At 36.7% G+C, this 22,548-nt stretch overlaps 1 protein-coding gene across 12 annotated transcripts in view; it reads right to left on the reverse strand.

Annotated features, from left to right (window-relative positions):
* Positions 1–22,548, reverse strand: part of RPRD2 (regulation of nuclear pre-mRNA domain containing 2) — a 94,494-nt gene that overhangs the window by 23,521 nt on the left and 48,425 nt on the right. For 7 of the 12 annotated variants that reach the window (XM_059884854.1, XM_024989703.2, XM_010803047.4 and 4 more), the window contains exons 3-7: positions 7,110–7,210; positions 6,235–6,312; positions 4,919–4,971; positions 4,211–4,337; positions 2,564–2,739 (exon numbers count right to left, since the gene is read on the reverse strand). In XM_059884854.1, coding sequence (XP_059740837.1) covers positions 2,564–2,739; positions 4,211–4,337; positions 4,919–4,971; positions 6,235–6,312; positions 7,110–7,210 — 535 coding nt within the window. The remainder of the gene's footprint in view (positions 1–2,563; positions 2,740–4,210; positions 4,338–4,918; positions 4,972–6,234; positions 6,313–7,109; positions 7,211–22,548) is intronic. The other 5 variants (XM_059884855.1, XM_005203938.5, XM_010803048.4 and 2 more) reach the window with 1 other exon arrangement.

Raw genomic sequence — 22,548 nt, forward strand, 5'->3', positions numbered from 1 at the left:
TATCTGATTTTTAAGAAAGTCAGAATCATAAAAGAGAAAAATCAAGTTAACTAGAGGAAGGAAAAAGACTCTAGATCTTCCAGAAAGCAGAACAAAAAGATCAAGGTTGATGAAACATGAAAAACACAGGACACCTAGAGGATCAACCTAGAAAGTCTAACATTTGATTAATCAATTTCCAAGAAAAAGGAGATAAAGAAATTATCTCAGAATTCAGGCTGAAAAAGCCCTCCAACCAACCCATAATGAATGCAAAACAAAAACCTCACCTGTAAATATATCATTGCAAAATGTCAGAACATCACAAAAAATACCCCTAAATGCTTCCAGAGAAAAAAGTTTCACCTACAAAGACCTTGCAAAGATTTCATTTCAACAACATTAATGACAATGGACTAATGCTTTTTAAGCTGTGAGGGAAAATGATCTTCAACCAGCCAACCTATCAGAGCAAATGTAAAAACAGAATAAAGACATTTTAAAATAGAGAGACCCAGAAGTCATCCTTCACAAACTCTTCTTTTGGGAAATTAATAGAGGATATACTCTAGCAAAACAGGAGAGAAAACCAAGAAAAGAAGACATGGAAATTGGCAAATAGAGGCCTCAGCTCAGAAAAGCAGTAAAGAATAGTCCTAGGATGAGATCTAAATACCTAAAATAGAGCAGAATACAAGCTCTGATAGGAAGGTCTCTGGGGGAAAACACGGATTTGGAATATCTGATGGGATACAGAATCTAAAGAGACAAAAAAAACAAAGCTAAAGGCAAACAAGAAAAACAGAAATTCTAGGAAAAAACAAAAACTCTCTACTATAACCAAGTTACTATAAAACCTTGTAGTGAACAATGTTCACACAGTTATGGTGAATGTTTTTTGCTTATTAATTTTCAGCCTTTAAAGCAAAGAAGACTTAATTATAATTATAGGGTGGAATGTAAGTATTATCAACCCAGAAAATGTAAAAGTATAGTTTAATGATGCTGAGAAACTGAAGGGACAGAAGAAAATAATGGCAAAGAACAGGAATGTTATTATTTTAATTTTATAAAGTGGGGAACCTAGAATAAGTGCTCAAAAAATAGTAAATTTAGTATTTCAAATTACAGGATAATCAACAGATTTTAAAGTTATAATGATACTGGGAGAAGAGGCTAGGGAGGTGACTATAAGCTAAATCTTCATTTGTCACATGAAGAAGTTAACAGATATTTCCTTTTTTCTTTTATTTTTGGTCACGCCCCACAGCAAGTGGGATCTTAGTTCCCCAAACCAGGGATCAAACCCATATCCCCTGCAGTGGAAGAATGGCATCTTAACCACTGGACTGCTAAAGTCCCAATGAATATTTCTTATACAGTATAAATCAAGAAAGAATAATATGAGTACATAATTCAGAAATATAGAGGTAAATACCAGAAAAAACAGCTAAATGAGTTAAAAGAAACTGTGTCTAAGAAGTGGGATTCGTTGGATATAAAGAATTATATACTGGGAATTCCCTGGGGGTCCAGTAGTTAGGACTCAGAGTTTTCACTCCCAAAGGCGTGGGTTCAATACCTGGATGGGGAATTAAGATCCCAAAAGCTCCAGTGTGGCCAAAAAAATAGTAATAATTAAAGAACTACATACTCTAATAACCATGTGCGCATGCATGCTCAGTTGTGTCTGACTCCATGATCCCATAGACTGTATGTAGCCCACACGCTCCACTGTCTATTTTCCAGGCAAGAACACTAGAGTTGGTTGCCATTTCCTCCTCCAGGGGATCTTCCTGACCCAGGGATTGAACCCACGTCTCCTGAATTGGCAGGCAGATTCTTTACCACTAGTGCCACCTGGAAAGCCCCTCTATAACCGTATACAGTGATTAAAACTTTAAAAAAAAAAGAAAAAAAAAAAAGTACAAAGCAGTTTCTTTCAAGAGCCGTTACAGACAAATGTCCAAATATCAATCCCTCTTCCAGTCGAGGTGGGGAAAAAGAGGGTCCTTAACTGAGCTGAAATTCAGTTACAATATTTCCATGTAGCTTTCTGGGTTTAAAAAAAGTATACATACTTCTGCCCAATTTTATATTCTGTAATAGTAACGTGGCACATAGCCACTGAAAAACTGAGACATAAGGCTTTAGCAAAGCTTAATGGTCTTTAGCATCAGAAAGACCTAGCTCTTTTTTTTTTTAAGATTTATTTATTTGGCTGCGTCAGGTCTTAGTTGCAGCATGTGCGACTCTTCAGTTGCGATATGGAACTCTTATTTGTAGCATGTGGGATCCAGTTTCCCAACCAGGGATCGAACCCATACCTGCTACATGGGGAGCATAGAGTCTCAACCACTGTACCACCAAGGAAATCCTCAGAAAGACCTAGGTCTTAACTCAGATGGCTTCACTTGCTAGCTATATTACGACCTTGTACAAGGTTACTAACCTTCAAAAGTAACTTCTTCATCTGTGAACTAGAAATAATAATGCTTATCCCTATAGAGTTAAATAACACTTATAAATACTCACAGATATACAGACAGCAACTGATGTTAAGACAGTATTAATCATTACTTACATTGGCCACCACTTTTACTTCTTTGTACTGTGCTTCATAGAAAATTCCAGCATTTTCCAGTGCTTCTGTTAACGAGGGCCCATTTTTCACCTGCTTATCCAATCCATTCACAAATTCCTCCAGCTTGGCACTTGCCTCTTCAAATTCTTTGGAGAACTTCTTCCCACCTGTCTTATCTAAAATAACAAGAGGAAGTATTCTATATTTTCTTAGTCTCATAGTTACACCTTAAAGAAGCTTCCCTAAATCACACACACAAAAAATCACAAAACAGATTATTTAAATGTTTCATGTGATCCTGCTAGGTTGAAGCAAGAGTGCATCATGAAAGCACTTGTAATTAAGATAAAGTTCAACTAAATGAACTGATTGCTGATTGCTTTAATTCACAAATCTGATGTCACCCTGCTACTTAGGAATAACGGAATGAGGCTCAATTCTACACACTTATACACCATTAACTTTTTTTTTTATATACCATTAACTTTTACACTATAGATTATAGTAAGATGTATCCCTTTGAGGAAAAAAACAGAGGCTCAAAAAAGTAAAGATAAAGTGACCTCTGTGTGTATCATGCTTAGAAATTCTTTCCTCTCTGGAGAAGATCCTTGGTAATTTGAAATTAGAAAAGTACCATGAATTGTTTTTCAACAACAGTGACATTACCATCTTTTACTTATTCTCCTAAGTACTTTTTGCCCAGTGATGTTGGAATAGAGCCTTAGGTATAGATATAAATTTAGGCTCTGCATTTTATTAGCTGTGGAACTTGGGCAAGTTTCGTATCTCCTTATGAAGTCTCAGATTTCTTATGTACAAAGTGGAGGTTTTTAACATGCTTCTGGGTTGTTCTGAGGATTAAAGTAGATAATACATGTTCAATTTAAAGCATGGTACAAGAACAAAATAGGTGCCACAACAAATAGTTCGGTAGCTATTTACTTATTATTTCAAAAATATTTATCAAGTATTTATTACATACCAGGTATTTGGTCTAGGCACTAAGATATTGGAAGAACAAATAAGGATAATTTCTACTTTCATGAGATTCACATTCTAATAAATTACTATGATTATTATTTATAATCTACAATGTAAGGGAAAGAAAGTGATTAGACTTTATGAGGTATTATAGTGACCTTATTTATTTAGGCTGTGCTGTTTGGCTTGCAGGATCTTGGTTCCCTGACCAGTGGTCGAACCCAGGCCACGGCAATCAAAGTGCCATGTTTTAACCACTGAAATTGCCAGGGAGTTCCCTACAGTGACCTTACTGAAGAGTGAACACAAACCACATAATCACACACATGAAATACACCTGTCCATCATAGCCTGATACATCAAGAAAGGACTAGAAGTGGGGAAAAGGATAGAATATACTTATTAAAAATTTTTTAAATTTATTTTTCTCTAACTTAATGGAGATATAAGTGGCATGTACTATTGTTTCTAAGGTGTAAAATTTGAAGGCTAGGAATTTATTTATGAAACTGACATGCATGAAATCACAACCTGGGAAACAGGTGCCACAGCAGTTCTCTACAACCTGAGGTTCTCTTTATGGAAGCAATCAGTCTGATTACTTGAAATGACACATCTGGAAAGAGAACCTGACTTATTCTATTTAGAAGGATGTAAGATTACCTTTTAAGCACTTGAGAGTTTCTGTGCTGCACACATCCACCCTCATGGTTGACAGCTGTTTTTCTTTCAGTTCTATCTGATCTTCTGAGCGCTTGTACAGCAACAGCTCTTCAATGAGGGCCTGAGACTGAACACGGACCAGGGTCATACTTCATTTATGAAATCATCCTCTTACTCTATCTTTCTACACCAAAGTAAAACATGACTAACACCTAACTAAACCATGAGAAGCAAAAACCTTCGTATTTCCTCAGAATCAGGGATATCAACATCAATTCTTGTATCAAAACCATATTTTTAGTTATATACTTTAAAAGATCTTTTTCATGTTATTCAAAGATAATTTATGGATATAAAGTTAAGATTGAAACAGGCAAAGATCCATTTATCTCTTCTTTCAATTTGAATTAGATAGTTTTAGTATGTTAACTTTAAGTAAATTTTAATTTAATAGTTTCATAGGAAGATGAACCCCTTCTTCGGGTTTAATACAGACTTCAACTGGCATACAGATAAAACTCTTGAGTTTTAGAGAGTTTCAATATGTTTAAAATATATGAAGCAAATATATGAAGCAAAAAAAAATAAATAAAAATAATGGATGCATAATTCAATAAAAAGAAATCTTACAGGATGAACTATACAGAAAACTATAACACAAAAGAATTGGATAATACTTTGGCACAGGGGACATATTCTGTAACTTACTCGAAATTCAGCAACTATCTTAGACTTGAGAGCAGCTTTTGGATTCGTGGATGCTGTTGAATTAAACAAAAGGTTATTTAAGAATATAGACAAAAAATGTTGACTAATTATTTAGGAAAATTTTCAGCTTTATAGTTGAGGGTATATACTCTTTGAATATATGTCAAACATGCACATTTAAATCATAACGCTTAGAACATACAGTGGATATGTAAACTGAAAACTCCCAAGCATGGTCAGTATAAAAATATGTACTATTTAGATAGGTTTAACCTACTTACCTCCAATATATTCTGTAAGTCTGAAGTCCTAGAATTACTGACTTGGAGATACATGAAGTATCTTTCTGCCTATACTGACTGAGTGTAACAGGATCTTAACACCTCAAATTAAGGGTGTCCAGGAGCAGGACATCCAATTAATTCTGATCACTGGCTGAAGAAAATTTACTTCCAAGCATCAACTCTATTCCTATGTATTTAGTTTTGGATTTCTTTTTTCTGCTGACTCAATTCAAAGCAAAAACAGGCAGGAAAAGTTCTAGGTACAATACTACTGTGGTTGAACTTTGGCTGAAATGATGACTCTTGCTGTTCCTAAGCATGCAACTTATGACCAAAAGGATGTGAAAGGACTCCCTTAATCATGATGAATATCACATGCTTGCTGGAGCAAAACCATCCCAAGTGTCTTGTTTCACCTCCCAAGTCTGTCTTTTACCTTGTTCCCTCCACACCTTCAAATCTTTCTCAACATTCCTCAGTTTGGCCCACAGCAGCCTATCACATGCAGTATTCCACTCCCATGATCTCATGCTGGGTAAACATGATAAACACAGCAGGAGCTCCTGTTAAGAGAATGGCTTCTGGCCAGGATTTGAGGCTCATGTCTAATCTGGTAGAGTATCTCCCCAAATCTGAAGGATTTCATGGCTCCCACAGAAATGCTTCTTAACGCCTAGTCTCCTCTTCAGCTCGGTTGTAATGCCAGCTGCCTCTAACTTCACATAGCTTTGAACCTTAAAGGTACCCCGGGCACTATCATGTATTTTTTTCTTCTTCCAATCCCCCAACTACTCTTGAATCTTCACACATTTAAACCCTTTTTCTGCATTTCCTTTGTTTAAAAGTATTTTTATTTTTTTTAAAGAAGTAACTCCATGATGGCTTGGTTAGTGTAAGTCACTGGGAGCCTCCCAGGCCTGGAAAACACAGGCTTGCCCATGGTTTATGCCAGGTACGATGTCAAATGGTCTACATTTTCTTCTGCTCCAAAAAGAGGAGGTAATTTATATTAGTTGAGATTTTGTTCCTTACTTTGTGATTTCTTCCACTGCTTATTCGGTTGTTTGTTCAGATTTTCTTTCAGCTGCTTCTGAGTTTTGAAAGTGGTACCTGGAAAACATTTCAGTTTTGCAATCTGGCGTTATGGGAAGCTGTTCTGTCTGTCCACTTCAGTGTCAAAGTTGAAAAAAGGCAATCCGAGACTGTGTGTTGTTTCTTTCTTTCCTTTTCTTTTATTTTTACAAAAAGATAAAAACACCCACCAGATCTAAGAAGCTGTCAAATAAACATGATTTCTGTATCAAAGAAATAACTAATTTGGAGAAGAATAGGGTAGGAAGTTTAAAAACACTAGGTAACTCACTCAAATGAAGAATTTAACAGCTTCTTAGAAGATGCTATTTTTAAAGCAAATTTCTAGTCAAATTACAGTCATGTTATCAAATATCACCAACTTCTACTCACTGACTTTATTACACGAATCTAGTAACATAGAAACTAAATACTTTTAAAAACACCTGTACAAAACTTACTGTAAATCTAAACTAAAAGAGACTGAAGAATATCAATATATGATTAATGTATCAAATAATTTAGTGAAAACTGAAACCTTGTCTAAAAACTCTCCCAAAAGTAAGAGGACAGGGCTGGAGAAAATTAATTAATGATCATCACTTAATATGCTTGCCTTTTCTTAAGTCAAAAAACCCAAATTCAACCCTCTCCAAACCATTCTACTTAAATTAATGCAAACAGATTTGTACAGTTATTTAATTTTAAACAAATAGGGCCATATCCCAAACTTTGTCTTTCATTAATAAGCAAAAGGACTGGACCTGTAAAGTACATATAATTTTAAAGACTGAATAATGATTCAGTCTTTCTTTTCAGAGAGAAAGGATACTTACTCAAAGCTTCTCTTAATGCCATAATCATTTCTTCTGGGTATACATTTCTATCTTCCCAGATTTTAAAGATTCGTTCTATAGATTTAGAGACAGATGGATCCCTGAGAAGAAAGAAAAAGTGAGACACAAAAGTGTTAAACTTGCGTCTCAAACTAGAAATATGAAAATAAAGTTGTCAACAAAATTATTTTCCAGGGACTTACCTCATGGTCCAGTGGTTAAGAATCCACCTGCCAATGCAGGGGAAAGGGAAACTGAATGTCGCTCAGTTGTATCCGACTCTTTGTGACCCCGTGGACTATACAGTCCATTGAATTCTCCAGGCCAGAATACTGGAGTGAGTAGCCTTTCCCTTCTCCAGGGGATCTTCCCAACCCAGGGATGGAACCCAGGTATCCCACACTGCAGGCAGATTCTTTACCAGCTGAGCCACCAGGGAAGCCCAATGCAGGGAAACGGTTCCATCCCTGGTCTGGGAACTAAGATCCCACATGCTGTGGGGCATCTAAGCCCACATGCCCTAGAGCCCTGCTCCGCAACAAGAGAAGTCACTGCAAGGAGCAGGCCACATACCGCTTCTAGAGCAGCTCTCACCCACTGCAACTAGAGAAACACAGTGCACAGCAGTGAGGACCCTGTGTGCCACAACGAACACCCAGCACAGCCAAAAATAAATAAATAAAAATTAATTTAAAAATTATTTTCCAAATGTCTTTTCATGTTTATTTTAAATCATTTTTTTCTGATGTCTAGGGCTAAAATCTTAAAAAAGTCTTGTTCGACACTTTTTATTGGTAACATAAATGAGGTTATGGATGACATATTGAACTTTAATGCTGGTTTACATGTTTAATGAGTACCTTATATTTCTACTTCTATATACATTCATGAGCATACTTATAATCAAAGTTTAATTTTCCATCCATCACCATACAGCTGACTCCCTTTATCCACTTCACACTTTACCACCCTCCCACGCTGGTAACCACTACTTGGTCCTCTGTATCTGTGTGTGTGTGTGTTTGGTTATTTATTTTTATTTTTAATTTTTAAAACACAGAGTGAAAAAGTTGGCTTAAAGCTCAACATTCAGAAAACGAAGATCATGGCATCCAGTCCCACTACTTCATGGGAAATAGATGGGGAAACAGTGGAAACAGTGTCAGACTTTATTTTTCTGGGCTCCAAAATCACTACAGATGGTGACTGCAGCCATGAAATTAAGAGACGATTACTCTTTGGAAGGAAAGTTATGACCAACCCAGATAGCATATTCCAAAGCAGACACATTACTTTGCCAACAAAGGTTCGTCTAGTCAAGGCTATGGTTTTTCCTGTGGTCATGTATGGATGTGAGAGTTGGACTGTGAAGAAGGCTGAGCGCCGAAGAATTGATGCTTTTGAACTGTGGTGTTGGAGAAGACTCTTCAGAGTCCCTTGGACTGCAAGAGTCCAACCAGTCCATTCTGAAGGAGATCCAACCAGTCCATTCTGAAGGAGATCAGCCCTGGGATTTCTTTGGAAGGAATAATGCTAAAGCTGAAACTCCAGTACTATGGCCACCTCATGCGAAGAGTTGACTCATTGGAAAAGACTGATGCTGGGAGGGATTGGGGGCAAGAGGAGAAGGGGACGACAGAGGATGAGATGGCTGGATGACATCACTGACTCGATGGATGTGAGTCTGAGTGAACTCCGGGAGTTGGTGATGGACAGGGAGGCCTGGCGTGCTGCGATTCATGGGGTCGCAAAGAGTCAGACATGACTGAGTGACTGATCTGATCTGTTCTCACAATACTGGTAACACCCAGCGGGGCGGCGGCCCATGGTGACACCAGGATTTTCAGTGGTGAGCCAAAGGGAAAGAGATCATCTTTTTTTTAAATGGTTGAGTGGTACTCCATTTTGTGTGTGTGTGTATACATACATACATACATACATACATACATACATATATATATATATATGTCACATTTTTCTTTATCCATTCAACTATCAATGGACACTTACAATGTTTACATTTCTTAGCTATTGTAAATAATGCTGTGATGGACATAGGGGTGCATTAATCTTTTCCAATCAGTACTTTTGTATTCTTGGTATAAATACTCAGACCATACAGTAGTTTTATTCTTAATTTTTTGAGGAATCTCCATACTGTTTTCCACAGTGGCTGCATGGATTTATACTCCCACCAGCAGTGTATGAGGATTCCATTTTTTTCAAATCCTCTCAAACACTTGTTATTTCATGCGTTTTTGAAAACAGTCATTCTAATGGGTATGAGGTGATGGCTCACTGTGGTTTTTTTCATTTCCCTAACAATTAGTAATGTTCAACATCATCTGCCTATTGGCCATTTGTATATCTTCTCTGGAAAAAATGTCCATTCAGCTCCTCTGCTCATTTTTTAAAGCAAGTTATTGGTTTTTCTGTTGTTGAGTTGTATGGGTTATTTATATTTGGGGTATTAACCCCTTATCAGATATTTGATTTGCAGATCTCTTCTCCCATTCAGTAGGCTATGTTTCTGTTTTATTGATGGTTTTCCTTGTTATACAGAAACTTTTTAGTTTGATGTAATCCCATTTGTTTATTTTTCCTTTTGTATTGCTTGCCTGGGCAGACATATCCAGAAAAATAATGTTAAGACCAATGTCAGCATGTACAGCCTATGTTTTCTTCTTCTAGGAGTTTTATGGTTTCAGATCTTACATTAAGTTTAATTCATTTTGAGTTAGTTTTTGTGTACAGTATGAGTCCAGTGGCCTAGTTTAGCTTTTTTATGTTGCTCTTGTTTCTTACCCCACCATTTACTGAAGAGACTCTCCATTGTATATTCTTTGCGTCTCTGCTGTAAATTAGTTGTACGTAAATGCATAGATTTCCGGGCTTCCAATTCTGTTTCACTGATCAATGTATCTGTTTTTCTATCAATACCATGCTGTTTTTTGTTATTGTGGCTTTGTAGTATCATTTGATATCAGGGTGTGTGATGCCTACTATAGTTTTGTGTTCTTTTTTCTCAGTATTGCTTTGGCTATTCAGGTTCTTTTGTGGTTTCATATAAATTTTAGAATTTCTTTTCTATTTTGGTGGAAAACATCCTTTGATATTTGATAGGGATTTTGATGGGGATTGCACTGAACCTATAGATTGCTTTAGGTAGTATGAACACTTGACAATGTTAATTCTTTCAATCCATGAGCTTTAAATATCTTTCCATTTATTTGTGTCTTCAGTTATTTTCAACAATGTCTTACAGTTTTCAGTGCACAAGTCTTTTACCTCCTTGATTAAATTTATCCTAGGTATTTCATTCTTTTTTGTTGTAATTCTAAATGGGATTGCTTTTTCTCTTAATTTGCTTTTCTGCTATCTTGTTGTTAACACAGAAATGAAATTGATTTTTGTATAATGATTCCGTATACTGAAAGTTAATTGTATTTGCTTATTGTTTCGAATAAGCTTTTGGTGGAGTTTTTAAAATTTTCTCTATACAAAATTATGGCTTCCATGGTGGCTCAGCAGTAAAGAATCTGCCTGCAATGCAGGAGACACAGATTCAATCCCTGGGAAATTCCAAGGACAGAGGAACCTAGTGGGCTACAGTCCACGAGATCACTAAAGAATTGGACATGATTAAGTGAGTAAATAACAACTATATAAAATCATGTCATCCACAAATAGTGACAGTTATACTTCTTCTGTTCCAATACCTTTTATTTCTTTTTCCTGCCTAATTGCTCTGGTTAGAATTTCCAATACTATGTTGAATAAGAATGGCAAGAGTATACATCATTGCTTTGTTCCTATTCTTAGAAGGACAGCTTTCAGTTCATCACCACTGAGTATTATTTTAGTTGTGGATTTGTCATATACTGCCTATAATATTATGCTGAAAGATGTTCTTTCTGTACCCACTTTATTGAGAGTTTTTATAACTGGGTGTTGAATTTTGTCAAATGCTTTTTCTGCCTCTATTAAGATGATCATGTTTTTTAATTCTTTTTGTTAATGTGATTATTATGTTGATTTACAGATGAACCACCCTTGCATCCTTGGAATGTATCTCACACTGGATCATGGTATATGATCCTTTTGATTTGGCTTCCTAATATATTTTTCTTTAAGAAAAATTGAAGTAGAATTGATTTATAATGTTGCTTTAATTTCTGGTGTAAAGCAGTGTAATTTGGTTATATACACATATATATTCTTTTTCCTATTCTTTTCCATTATAGGTTATTACAAGGTATCAAATATAGTTCCCTGTGCTATACAGTAGGACCTTGTTGTTTATCCATTTTATATATAGCAGAATCTGTCTATTAATCCGAACCTTATTTATCCATTCTTTTTCTGCCTTTGGTAACCATAAATTTGTTTTCTATACCTGTGAATCTGTTTTTATTTTGTAAATAAAGTCATTGTATCATTTATAACTTATATCTTCTTTATCCATTCATCTGCTGATGGATACTTAGGTGGCTTCCATGTCTTGGCTGTGGTAAACAGTGCTGCCATGAACACTGGGGAATATGTATCTTTTAATTTTTAAGGAACTTCCATGTTGTCCTCCATAGTAGCTGTACCAATTTAAGTTCCACTAACACTATAGGAGGGTTCCTTTTTCTCCACACCTTCTCCAGCATTTATTATTTGTACGCTTTTTGATGATGACCAGTTCTGTGTGAGGTGATTCTTCACTATTGTTTTGACTTGTATTTCTCTAATACAGTGATGTCGAGTATCTTTTCAGGTGCCTGTTAGCCATCTGGATGTTGTCCTTGGAGAAAACACAATTTTAAGTGTTCTGTCCATTTTTTGACAGTTTTTTTAATTGAGCTGAATGAGCTATATTTTGGAAAATAAACCCTTGTCAGTCACATTATTTGCAAATACTTTCTCCCAGTCCATAACTTGTCTTTTTGTTAATGGTTTCCTTTGCTGTGCAAAAGCTTCTGAGTTTAATTACACCCTACTTGTTTAGTTTTGCTTTTATTTTCTTTTGCCTTGGGATATCGACTAAAGAAAACATTTATGTCAGAGAATGTTTTGTCTATGTTTTCTTAAAGTTTTATGGTGTCAAGTCTTCCTCTTTAAGCCATTTTAATGTCTTTTTTTGGGGGGGGGGGGGGCGCTGCACAGGGTTAATAGTTGTGGTACACCGGCTTAGTTGTCCTGTGGCACGTGCGATCTTCTTGGACCAGAGATCAAACCTGTGTCACCTGCATCAACAGATGGATTCTTAACCACTGGACCACCAGGAAAGCCCATTAATCATTTTTTAAATGTATAACTCAGTGACAAATAGATGCGGAAACAGTGGCTGACTTTCTTTTGGGGGGCTCCAAAATCACTGCGGACGGTGACTGCAGCCATGAAATTAAAAGACGCTTACTCCTTGGAAGGAAAGTTATGACCAACCTAGACAGCATATTCAAAAGCAGACACATTACTTTGCCAACAAAGGTTCGTCTAGTCAAGGCTATGGTTTTTCCTGTGGTCATGTATGGATGTGAGAGTTGGACTGTGAAGAAGGCTGAGCGCCGAAGAATTGATGCTTTTGAACTGTGGTGTTGGAGAAGACTCTTGAGAGTCCCTTGGACTGCAAGGAGATCCAACCAGTCCATTCTGAAGGAGATCAGCCCTGGGATTTCTTTGGAAGGAATGATGCTAAAGCTGAAACTCCAGTACTTTGGCCACCTCATGTGAAGAGTTGACTCACTGGAAAAGACCCTGATGCTGGGAGGGATTGGGGGCAGGAGGAGAAGGGGACGACAGAGGATGAGATGGCTGGATGGCATCACTGACTCGATGGATGTGAGTCTGAGTGAACTCCGGGAGTTGGTGATGGACAGAGAGGCCTGGCATGCTGCGATTCATGGGGTCGGAAAGAGTCGGACACGACTGAGCGACTGAACTGAACTGAACTCTTCAGCATCTACAAGGTGTTCACTAAATAGTAAATGAATGAATGACAACTAGACTTTGTCATTTTCAAACCCAACTATTCATTATGAAGTCCCAAGAGCTATTCACCAAAATCCTCAAGTAAAATACGCTGGAGAAACAGCAATTGATAGAAAATCACGTAAATAAGACTAGAGTAAAATATAGTAAACAAAGCATGAGATGAGGAAACTAGACATTTTAGTTCTGGTTTTAGTAAAAAGTCTTTGGGGAACTAGGTTTCTTCATTTGTAAAATTATTTTTACTAGATAATTTGTTAGGTTTAAAATTCTTGGCTAAATTTGTTTTTCATTTATATGAACACAGAGCTCTCAAACTCCCACAATATAACCATCTCTTGAATTTACAGATTCAAGTAAAATTAAAAAAAAAAAAAATCCAGAATAGCTGTTTTACTTACCTTGTAATTCTAGACCTCTATTTCAGCCATTACTGATCACAACCTCAATTTCTACAGAACATACAACTACTACCACATATACACATCATAAAATAATTAAATATAGACTTTGCTGTTTGACTTGTAAGTAACAAAAAAATTCATTGATTTGCACAATTGCTAGGATGCTGAATAGATGTTTTGTATACTAGCAACCCTTGCCTTGGACCACTTTTAAAACAAAAAAGTAAAGCACAAAGCTGATGAACAGTGTAAGAGATGCCCAGTTATCAGAGTTAAAATAAACAGAATTAGGAAACTTCCCGTCAGTCCAGTGGTTAGGACTCCAAGGGCCCGGGTTCAAGCCCTGGTTGGGGAACTGGGATCTCACAAGCCATGTGGCCAAAACCCAACAACAACAAACATGAACAACACAAAACCAACCAACCAACCAGAACCAAACCGCATAATTTTGTGCCTCACAAGATATTCCCTGAGGTAATATCTTTTCTTTATCAATATCTTATTTCTGGTACATCATTACAGTAATGTGCTGTATCTTGAAGCTTCTTAATAAATATTTGCCAACTCACCAAACGGAAGACCAAATAATGGGGTCAACTCAAGGAGCAAGTAGTCAATACTTAATTAGAATCCACCTTCCAATCTAGGGAATTCGGGTGCGATGCCTGGTCAAGGAACTAAGATCCCACATGCTGCAGGGCAACTAAGCCCATGCATGGCAACAAGAGAAACCCACGAGCCACAACTACTGAGCACTCTCGCTCTGCAACGAGAAGCCTACACACGCCGTGACAAACACCCAGGGCAGCCAAAGAAAAATAAATAAAAACGCACTGCTCTGTAGAGCCTAAAATAACCCCCATTTATAAAAATGTATCTTTTTTGTTTGCCTATAACATGTTTTCCCTCGTGTGTCACTTGTCTTTAATTTTAGGGTGTCTTCTATAATGCAGTTTAATTTTGATGTAATTAAATTTATACTTTTCTTTATTATCTGTTCTTTAGGTCTTAAGAGCTTTCTAAACTAACCCTTACAGTCAGGAAAATATTCATTTTCTTCTAACATTTTAAAGTTTTGTTTTATATATCAGAGTAATTCATTTGGAACATGCTTTTGTGTGCGGTATTGGGAAACATTTAATTTTATTTCTTCCACACAGAAAGCCCATGTCCCAGAATCATTTATTGAAGACTGCATCTTTCCCCCAATGAACTGCAATGCGACTTCTACCATTTACATTGGTCCCATATAGGTATGGGTGCATCTGTGGGCTCTCTGTTTTGTTCCTTAAATCTATTTGTCTATCCTTGCATTAATATCATCCTCTTTTAATTACTGTACCAAATAATAATTATTTTTCCCTATATCAGATTTTTACTGAGAATAATCTCACTTTTTTATTTATCACTTTGTCAAAAATACAGGTCATGAAATTATAGGCAGAGCTATTTCAGCCATCCCATCATCCCTCCACACACAGTATCACTAAAAACATGTATTAGAAACTAAACCAAATAATAACTCTTGATATTTCATAGGTTAAGACCTACTTGGTTGTTTTGTTAAATTTATTTATTTTTGGTTGCACTGGGTCTTCACTGCTGCTTGCAGGCTTTGTCCAATTGCAGTGAGCAGGGGCTACTCTTTGTTGAGGTGCTCAGGCTTCTCAGTGTGCTCACTTCTCTAGCTGTGGAGTACAGGCTCTAGGCACATAGGCCTCAGCAATTGTGATTCATGGGCTTAGAGCACTGGCTCAGGAGTTACGGCACAAATCATTTAGATGCTCTGAGGGATGTGGAATCTTCCTGGACCAGGGGTTGGACCTGTGTTCCCTGCACTGGCAGGTGGATTCTTATCCACTGTACCACCAGGGAAGTCCCCTACTTGCTTTTTATCAACAGTTTTGGCTACTCCTAAGACAATGACTCCTCTATATGAATTTTACAATCAGTATAACAAATTTCTTAAAATATCCTATTGGGAACTTGATTAAAGTGTACTGTATTTATATGTTGATTTTTATCTTTTTGAAAGTTTACAGTTTTCTCCATAAAGGTCTCAACACACTTTTATTCTAGGTATCTAGAGCTTTTTTGTTACTGTTAATAATATCATTTTATTATAACTGGTTATATCTGACATACTGAAATGCTGCTGCTGCTGTTAAGTCACTTCAGTCGTGTCCAACTCTGTGCAACCCCATAGACGGCAGCCCACCAGGCTCCCCTGTCCCTGGGATTCTCCAGGCAAGAGTACCAGAGTGGGTTGCCATTGCCTTCTCCAACTGAAATGCTACTGATTCTATATGTTGATCTGTATTCAGCAACCTCACTGAACCCTCATAAGTCTGTAAATTCTCTTGGATTGCTTATGAAGATGATCACAAAGTCTCTATATCTTTTTACCCTATATGATTCTCTGGAAAACATTTTATAGTTCTTCAACAACTACAAGTCAAAATTTTCAAATTAAACAAAAATATAGTAAATACCATTCATATAAACACTGATTTAAAGTTATAACTGATATTTTGTTGAAACCAAATTGCAATGCAAATATGATACTGTATACATTGTTTGAAACTTTTTTAAGACCATAATACCATTATCATTCTGTATTTCACCATTTTTATCCATTTGAACTACTACAAATTTATTTCTTTAGTGTATGCTAAAATTATTAGTGCCTTCAACTGATACAATTATTTAAAGTTACCTTTAACCTTTCCTCATTAGCCTCTGATAAAGTAATACTGTCTTATACCAAAATACAAACACACAATAGAGCCACTGAAAATGACTCACAGAACTGCTAATAAGGTGATCATACAGATGATATTCAATATGCTTAGACAATCCAATGACGCTTTAAACTATATCCATGGACCCACCAATGAATAACTAGGCCTATACCTAAGAAACACAGCTTTATAGCACTCCATGGTATTTCCATCCATGCATCAAGCTAACCAACCACCTATGAAGTGACAAGCATTGTGCTGGGAGCAGAAGCTCGAAGTCTGGGAGATAGAAACTGGTGACAAAAAGCAAGTATATCAATTATAAAGCAGTGTGTTAGGGGCTATGACAAAAGAAGCGGTAGGTATAATGATAGCAAAGAAGACCTGCTTAATCCAGACTGGGGAAGAGAAGTCAGGAAGGGTGGGGTAGGGGATGGGAGCAAGGCTCAACAGGGAAGGGACATACATGTACCTGTGGCTGATTCATGTTGATATATGGCAGGGCCAACACAAACTTATGGAACAATTATCCTCCGATCAAAAATAAATACGATTAAATTTAAAAAAAGATTAAGTAAAATTTGAAAAACCAGTTAGGAAAACTTCTTGAGGATACTAGATCTATAAGAAAGGTGAAGGCATAGAGTAAATAAAATCTTACAGAACTGATACCTAACTGGGAATACTGTAGTGCTCTATGACTGACTACACAATTTGTTCTACCAGGCTGCCAATTCAATTTTCAAAGGGAACCAACTTCTTAAATTCATTTACTTAAAATTGTAATTTGAAAACTGTTTAGTCCAAATAAATCTTACAGAAAAGCTGCATATAATATATAATTACATATGATATATATTAACAGATACTTAAAAAGTGAATACCCATGTAATCACAACCCAGGTCAAGAAATAATACACTACTGGCTACCTAGAGGACCTGAGTGGGTCCCTTCAAGATCACAATCCCTTCCATTTACCTGGGATGGAAGGGATTGTGTAAATTTACCATTTACCTAGACTTTTATGCCTATTTCCTTAATTTTGTTTTAAAAATAGGCAAGTATAAACAAGGCTGTATACTGTCACCCTGCTTATTTAACTTATACAGAGTACATCATGCGAAATGCTGGACTGGATGAAGCACAAGCTGGAATCTCAAGACCTGCCGGGAGAAATAGCAATAACCTCAGATATGTAAATGACACCATCCTTATGGCAGAAAGCAAAGAAGGACTAAAGAGCCTCTTGATGAAAGTGAAAGAAGAGAGTGTAAAGTTGGCTTAAAATTCAACATTCAGAAAACTAAGATCATGCATCCGGTCCCATCACTTCATGGCAAATAGATGGGAAAACAAGGGAAAACAGTGACAGACTTTATTTTGGGGGGCTCCAAAATCACTGCTGATGGTGACTGCAGCCGCGAAATTAAAAGACGTGTGCTCCTTGGAAGAAAAGTTATGACCAACCTAGACAGCATATTAAAAAGCAGAGACATTACTTTGCCAACAAAAGTCCATCTACTCAAAGCTATAGTTTTTTCAGAAGTCATGTATGGATGTGAGAGGTGGACTATAAAGAAAGCAGAGCTCTGAAGAATTGATGCTTTTGAACTATGGTGTTGGAGAAGAGTCTTGAGAGTCCCTTGGAATGCAAGGAGATCCAACCTAAAGGTTCCTTTAGTCCATCCTAAAGGAAATCAGTCCTGAATATTCACTGGAAGGACTGATGCTGAAGTTGAAACTCCAATACTCTGGCCACCTGATACAAAGAACTGGCTCACTGGAAAAGACCATGATACTGGGAAAGATCGAAGGCAGGAGGAGAAGGGGATGACAGAGAATGAGATGGTTGGATGGCATCACCGACTCAACGGACAAGAGTTTGAGTAAGCTCCAGGAGTTGGTGACGGACAGGGAAGCCTGACGTGCTGAGGTCCATGGGGTCATAAAGAGTCAGACATGACTGAGTGACTGCACTGACTGGCTGAAGTATAAACAAGTTTATTTTTCTGCCAAACTTGAACTTTATATAAATGGATTCATACTATGTATACAGAAATATTCCTTTGTACTTCCAACCAGTATTTTGTGAGATTTATCTATATCATTGCATATAACTGAAATCCATTACTTTTCTTTGCTGTTTGATATTCCAGTATGCTACAATTCATTCACCTTACTGTAAAAAGTGTTTCCAATTTTTTTTTTAATTAAGGTTTTCACTTTATTCTTCTTCTGCTGGACTGTGTGGTTTGCAGTCTTAATTCTCCAACCAGGGACTGAACCTGGCTTCCTTGCAGTGGAAGCATGGAGTCCTAACCAATGAACTGCCAAGGAATTACCCCAAATTTTTATTACCATAGACAAAGTTGGTATTAAAAATTCCCTTCCACTGATCTTGCTGCAAATATGTAAGTTTCTCAGGGTTTTTAAAAGCTTAGGGTTGGAACTACAAGATCATAGGGTATATATAACAAACTTAAAAAAAAAATGAGGTTGTTTTATACCAATCAACCCTCAAAACCAACAGTATAAGAGAGCTTCCACTGTGCCACAATTTTGCTAATGTTTGTACTGGTGGACTTAAAGATTTGTATGTGTGCTAGTTATTGCTTTATTGACTCTAAGCTCCAACACGTCCTTCCTTGTACTGGGGCCAGACACTGAAAACTCTATTTCCCATTGGTTCAGAGTTGGACTCTGCCAACAGAGAGCCCTGGAGTGACACTGAGAGGCTGGAAGAAGCAGTAGGGATTCCTCTTTCAGGGTTATATTTTCAAGTGGATCAGCACAGAGGTACCCTGGCAGCATTTCAGCACAGCTCTTGTAGTTCAGTGGTGAGCGCTCTCTGACCTGTTTCTAAACCACTAGTGACAGGTAGCATGTTCTTACAGCCATCTACTCTTTCCTGAGGTCTGAGTCTCAGCTTGGAGTGGGTTAGGGTGGGGGTAGTTATTTACTTTTCCCTCAGGTTCAGAAGTAGTAGCTGCTTTCAGCACATACTATTCCATATCACCTTAAGAGTTATTTTATTCTTTCTAGTAGTTAGCTACCTTTTACCTACTTAACGGTCCTTTTTTCCCCCCCAAAGTTAAGCTTCTTAAAATTTATTTTGCTACACCTGTGGCATGTGGAATCTTAGTTCCCTGACCACAGATTGAACCTGTACCCCGTGCACTGGAAGCATGGAGTCTTAACCATTGGACTGGCAGAAAAGCCCCTCAACGATCCATTGTATTAAATTTTCCCTGTTTAAATTACTGGTATGTGATTTCTCTCTCCCGATCAGGACTTAACATATATGATATGTAATGATATATTTCAGCAATTCTAGGGCTACATGACATGTGCTATCAAAACAGACTGAATGCAAAAGCAGGTAAGAAAATACAGCTGTCTGCTATTAAGCCAGATATTAAAGAGATCTGCAAGAACACAAAACACTATTAAAACTATAAGTTTTGATTATTAACATTTATTGTTTTAAAAAGTCATTAATAAATATTTAAACAATTTCTGGCTTGATTTCTCATATAAGCCAGTTAAAACTAAAATCTTTAATATATTATCTTTCTCTTATTATTTGCAATTTTTTATATATTCTATATATAAATCTTTTGTTGACTGCAGAATATTTTTTCTCACTCTGTGGCTTGTCTTTTCCTTCTTTATAGTGTCTTTTGATTAAATGGTAGGTCTTCATTTTAATGTAGCTGAATTTATCAATCTCCTGTGTTGTCTCCAAAAGATTTGTAGCTCTTTCATATTTGTATTTAATATGCAATTGATTTTTGTGTATGATGTGCACAGGATCTAATCTTTCCTATATAGCAAATCTGCCCCAGCAATATTATGAAACAGTTCTTTTTCACACAGCAACCAAGTATACACATACACTGGTCTGTTTTTGACTTTGTATTATGTTCTACAGCTTTCTTTGCTTATCTCTGGGCAAATATCATTCTGCTTTATTTATCATAGCTTTTTTACCAGTCTTGAAACCTGGTAGAGCCTGTCTTCCCACCTTGTTCCTCTTCAAGAGTTTCTCGGCTTTTTCTTCGTGGGGGAAGAAGAGGGAGCTCTCTGCACTTCCATACAAAATTCAAAATCAATTTGTATTTTAGTTGCCCCCACTGCAAGCTGAGGTAACTCCACTGCAGCAGTCATCACGTTACTGGTCCACACCTATTCATGCTGTGTCCAGGCTACACCGTGTGTTATTCGTTGTCTAAATCTCAGATCATTAACAGTGCGAAGCACTTAGTAAATACACAACATATGTTCCAGGAATTAATAAATTGTACAAAAGCAAATAAATAAATTTGTAAAATGGGGGGAAACTATTAAGATCTTAATTAAGACTGCATTGGACTTATAAATCAGTTTGGGAAGAAATGATATCATTAAATATTGAGTCTTCCCTATCCACGAATTATCTGTTTCAGTTTTCCATACTGTTTCTCAATTATGTTTTATAATTTTTTCAATGTGATCTTATACATCTTTTGTTAAGATTTCTAAATATAGCTGATTCTCATTAATTGCAGATTTTGTATTTGCAAATTCACCCACGTGCTAAAATTTATTTGTAACCCTAAAATTTACTTCTCAGATATATTTTGTTTGGCTAGCAATAAATTTTTTAGAATATGACTTAGTTTCACACATTTAAAATTTGGGAAACTTCATATAGGAATCTAGATTTTGACCTAGCTTAAAAATGACAAAGATTTTTGGAAGGTCTGACAACATATGTTAACACTGAAGTTATGTTTCTTTACGGCCATAGGCTAGAGCTGAATGGCTGCTGTCCCTTTTAGATGGATTTTTCCTTACAATCAACCCACTTCACTCACCTAGGTTACCTGCCTGGAATTTCTAAACATTTGCCCCTCCTAAATTAAAGCGATTAAAATGATAGCCTTAAATTAAGAGAAATGAATTTGCAAGGTGTAACTGTGAACAGAAATTTAAAAGGGGGTAATGGTGGTTAGGATGTGGCTGTTTACGGAATACTAAAGCTCATATCCTAATATCCTCTCATTTATCATATACTTTACCTCAGATGGTAAAGAATCTGCCTGCAATGCAGGAGACTTGGGTTTGACCCCTGGATCTGGAAGATCCCCTGGAGAAGGGAATGGCTTCCAACTCCAATATTAGTGTCTGAAGAATTCCATGGACAGAGGAGCCTGGCAGGCCACAGTCCATAGGGGTGCGAAGAGTCGGACACGACTGTGCAACTAACACCATATTACAATCAATTTCTTTATAAGTGAGGATATATTCTGTTTCACTCATAACAGTCTTCTACTCCTCATTCTATTACTGTTTTAAAATATATACAAATATATGACAGGGGAGCTCTGACTTCAATGTTCTTATAAATAATCATCTTGGACATTTTATCCTTCTACATTAAATATTATTGAGGTTCTGACTATGATTACAATGAATTTATAGTCTACATTTTGGGAAAGAATAACAATACCAGATCTTTCCCTTCAAAATTATATATCTATCACTTGATTTACACATTTTCTTTAATATCCTTTAGTAAAGTTCAAAAATTCTTCTCTGTAAAAGCTTTACATACTTTTTATGTTATTTTTGGGTAAGGTTTCCTTTACTTGGGGGACAGGAGGCATTACTTTGTGTTGCAAAAAGAATCTTTTTTCCCTAATTACATTTAAAAGAAAATAATCACAATTTAACCATTTGTTTCCAACTTCAATAAATTCTGCCGTGTACATCCTTTGAAGACAATCTTTGTATTTCTGATTTTTTTCTTCAAGATAGATTTCTATGAGTCACATTCCTGGGTCAAAGAGGATGGAGAGTTTATAGGCTCTCAATTACTTGAGAATTTCTGGAGGACAGATCATTTAAAGCCTTTCAACAAATTCTGCCAAATGGCTTTCAAGAAAGGTTCTAATTTATACTCTCACCAGCAGTACAGAGACGCCTGGCTTCCATTAGTAAAAAGAACTCCACTCTTTTGATTAGTGTGAAAAGTTGCGTTTAAACTTCTATTTCTTTGTATAGTTGAGTTGAAAATTCTTTAATTTATATGTCTTCTGCCTGTCCCCATTCTTTGCTCGTTTCTCTATCAGGATGTTAAGTGTCTTGTCCTTGGAATGTTTAGTTTTTACAATACAAAAACAGTTCAAACGAACAACTGGTTGCTAGTCCATGACTACTCAACACTGGCAGAGGCCCACAAAGGTGCACTGGGCCCACCAACAAACTTACAGGAAGAAGGTGGCCTTTATGCTTCATGGCAGAAGCAAGCCTTCCATAAATCCCCTAATTACACT

This window comes from Bos taurus, chromosome 3 (assembly GCF_002263795.3).
Source record: "Bos taurus isolate L1 Dominette 01449 registration number 42190680 breed Hereford chromosome 3, ARS-UCD2.0, whole genome shotgun sequence".
In the NCBI taxonomy this organism is placed as follows: Eukaryota; Metazoa; Chordata; class Mammalia; order Artiodactyla; family Bovidae; genus Bos; species Bos taurus.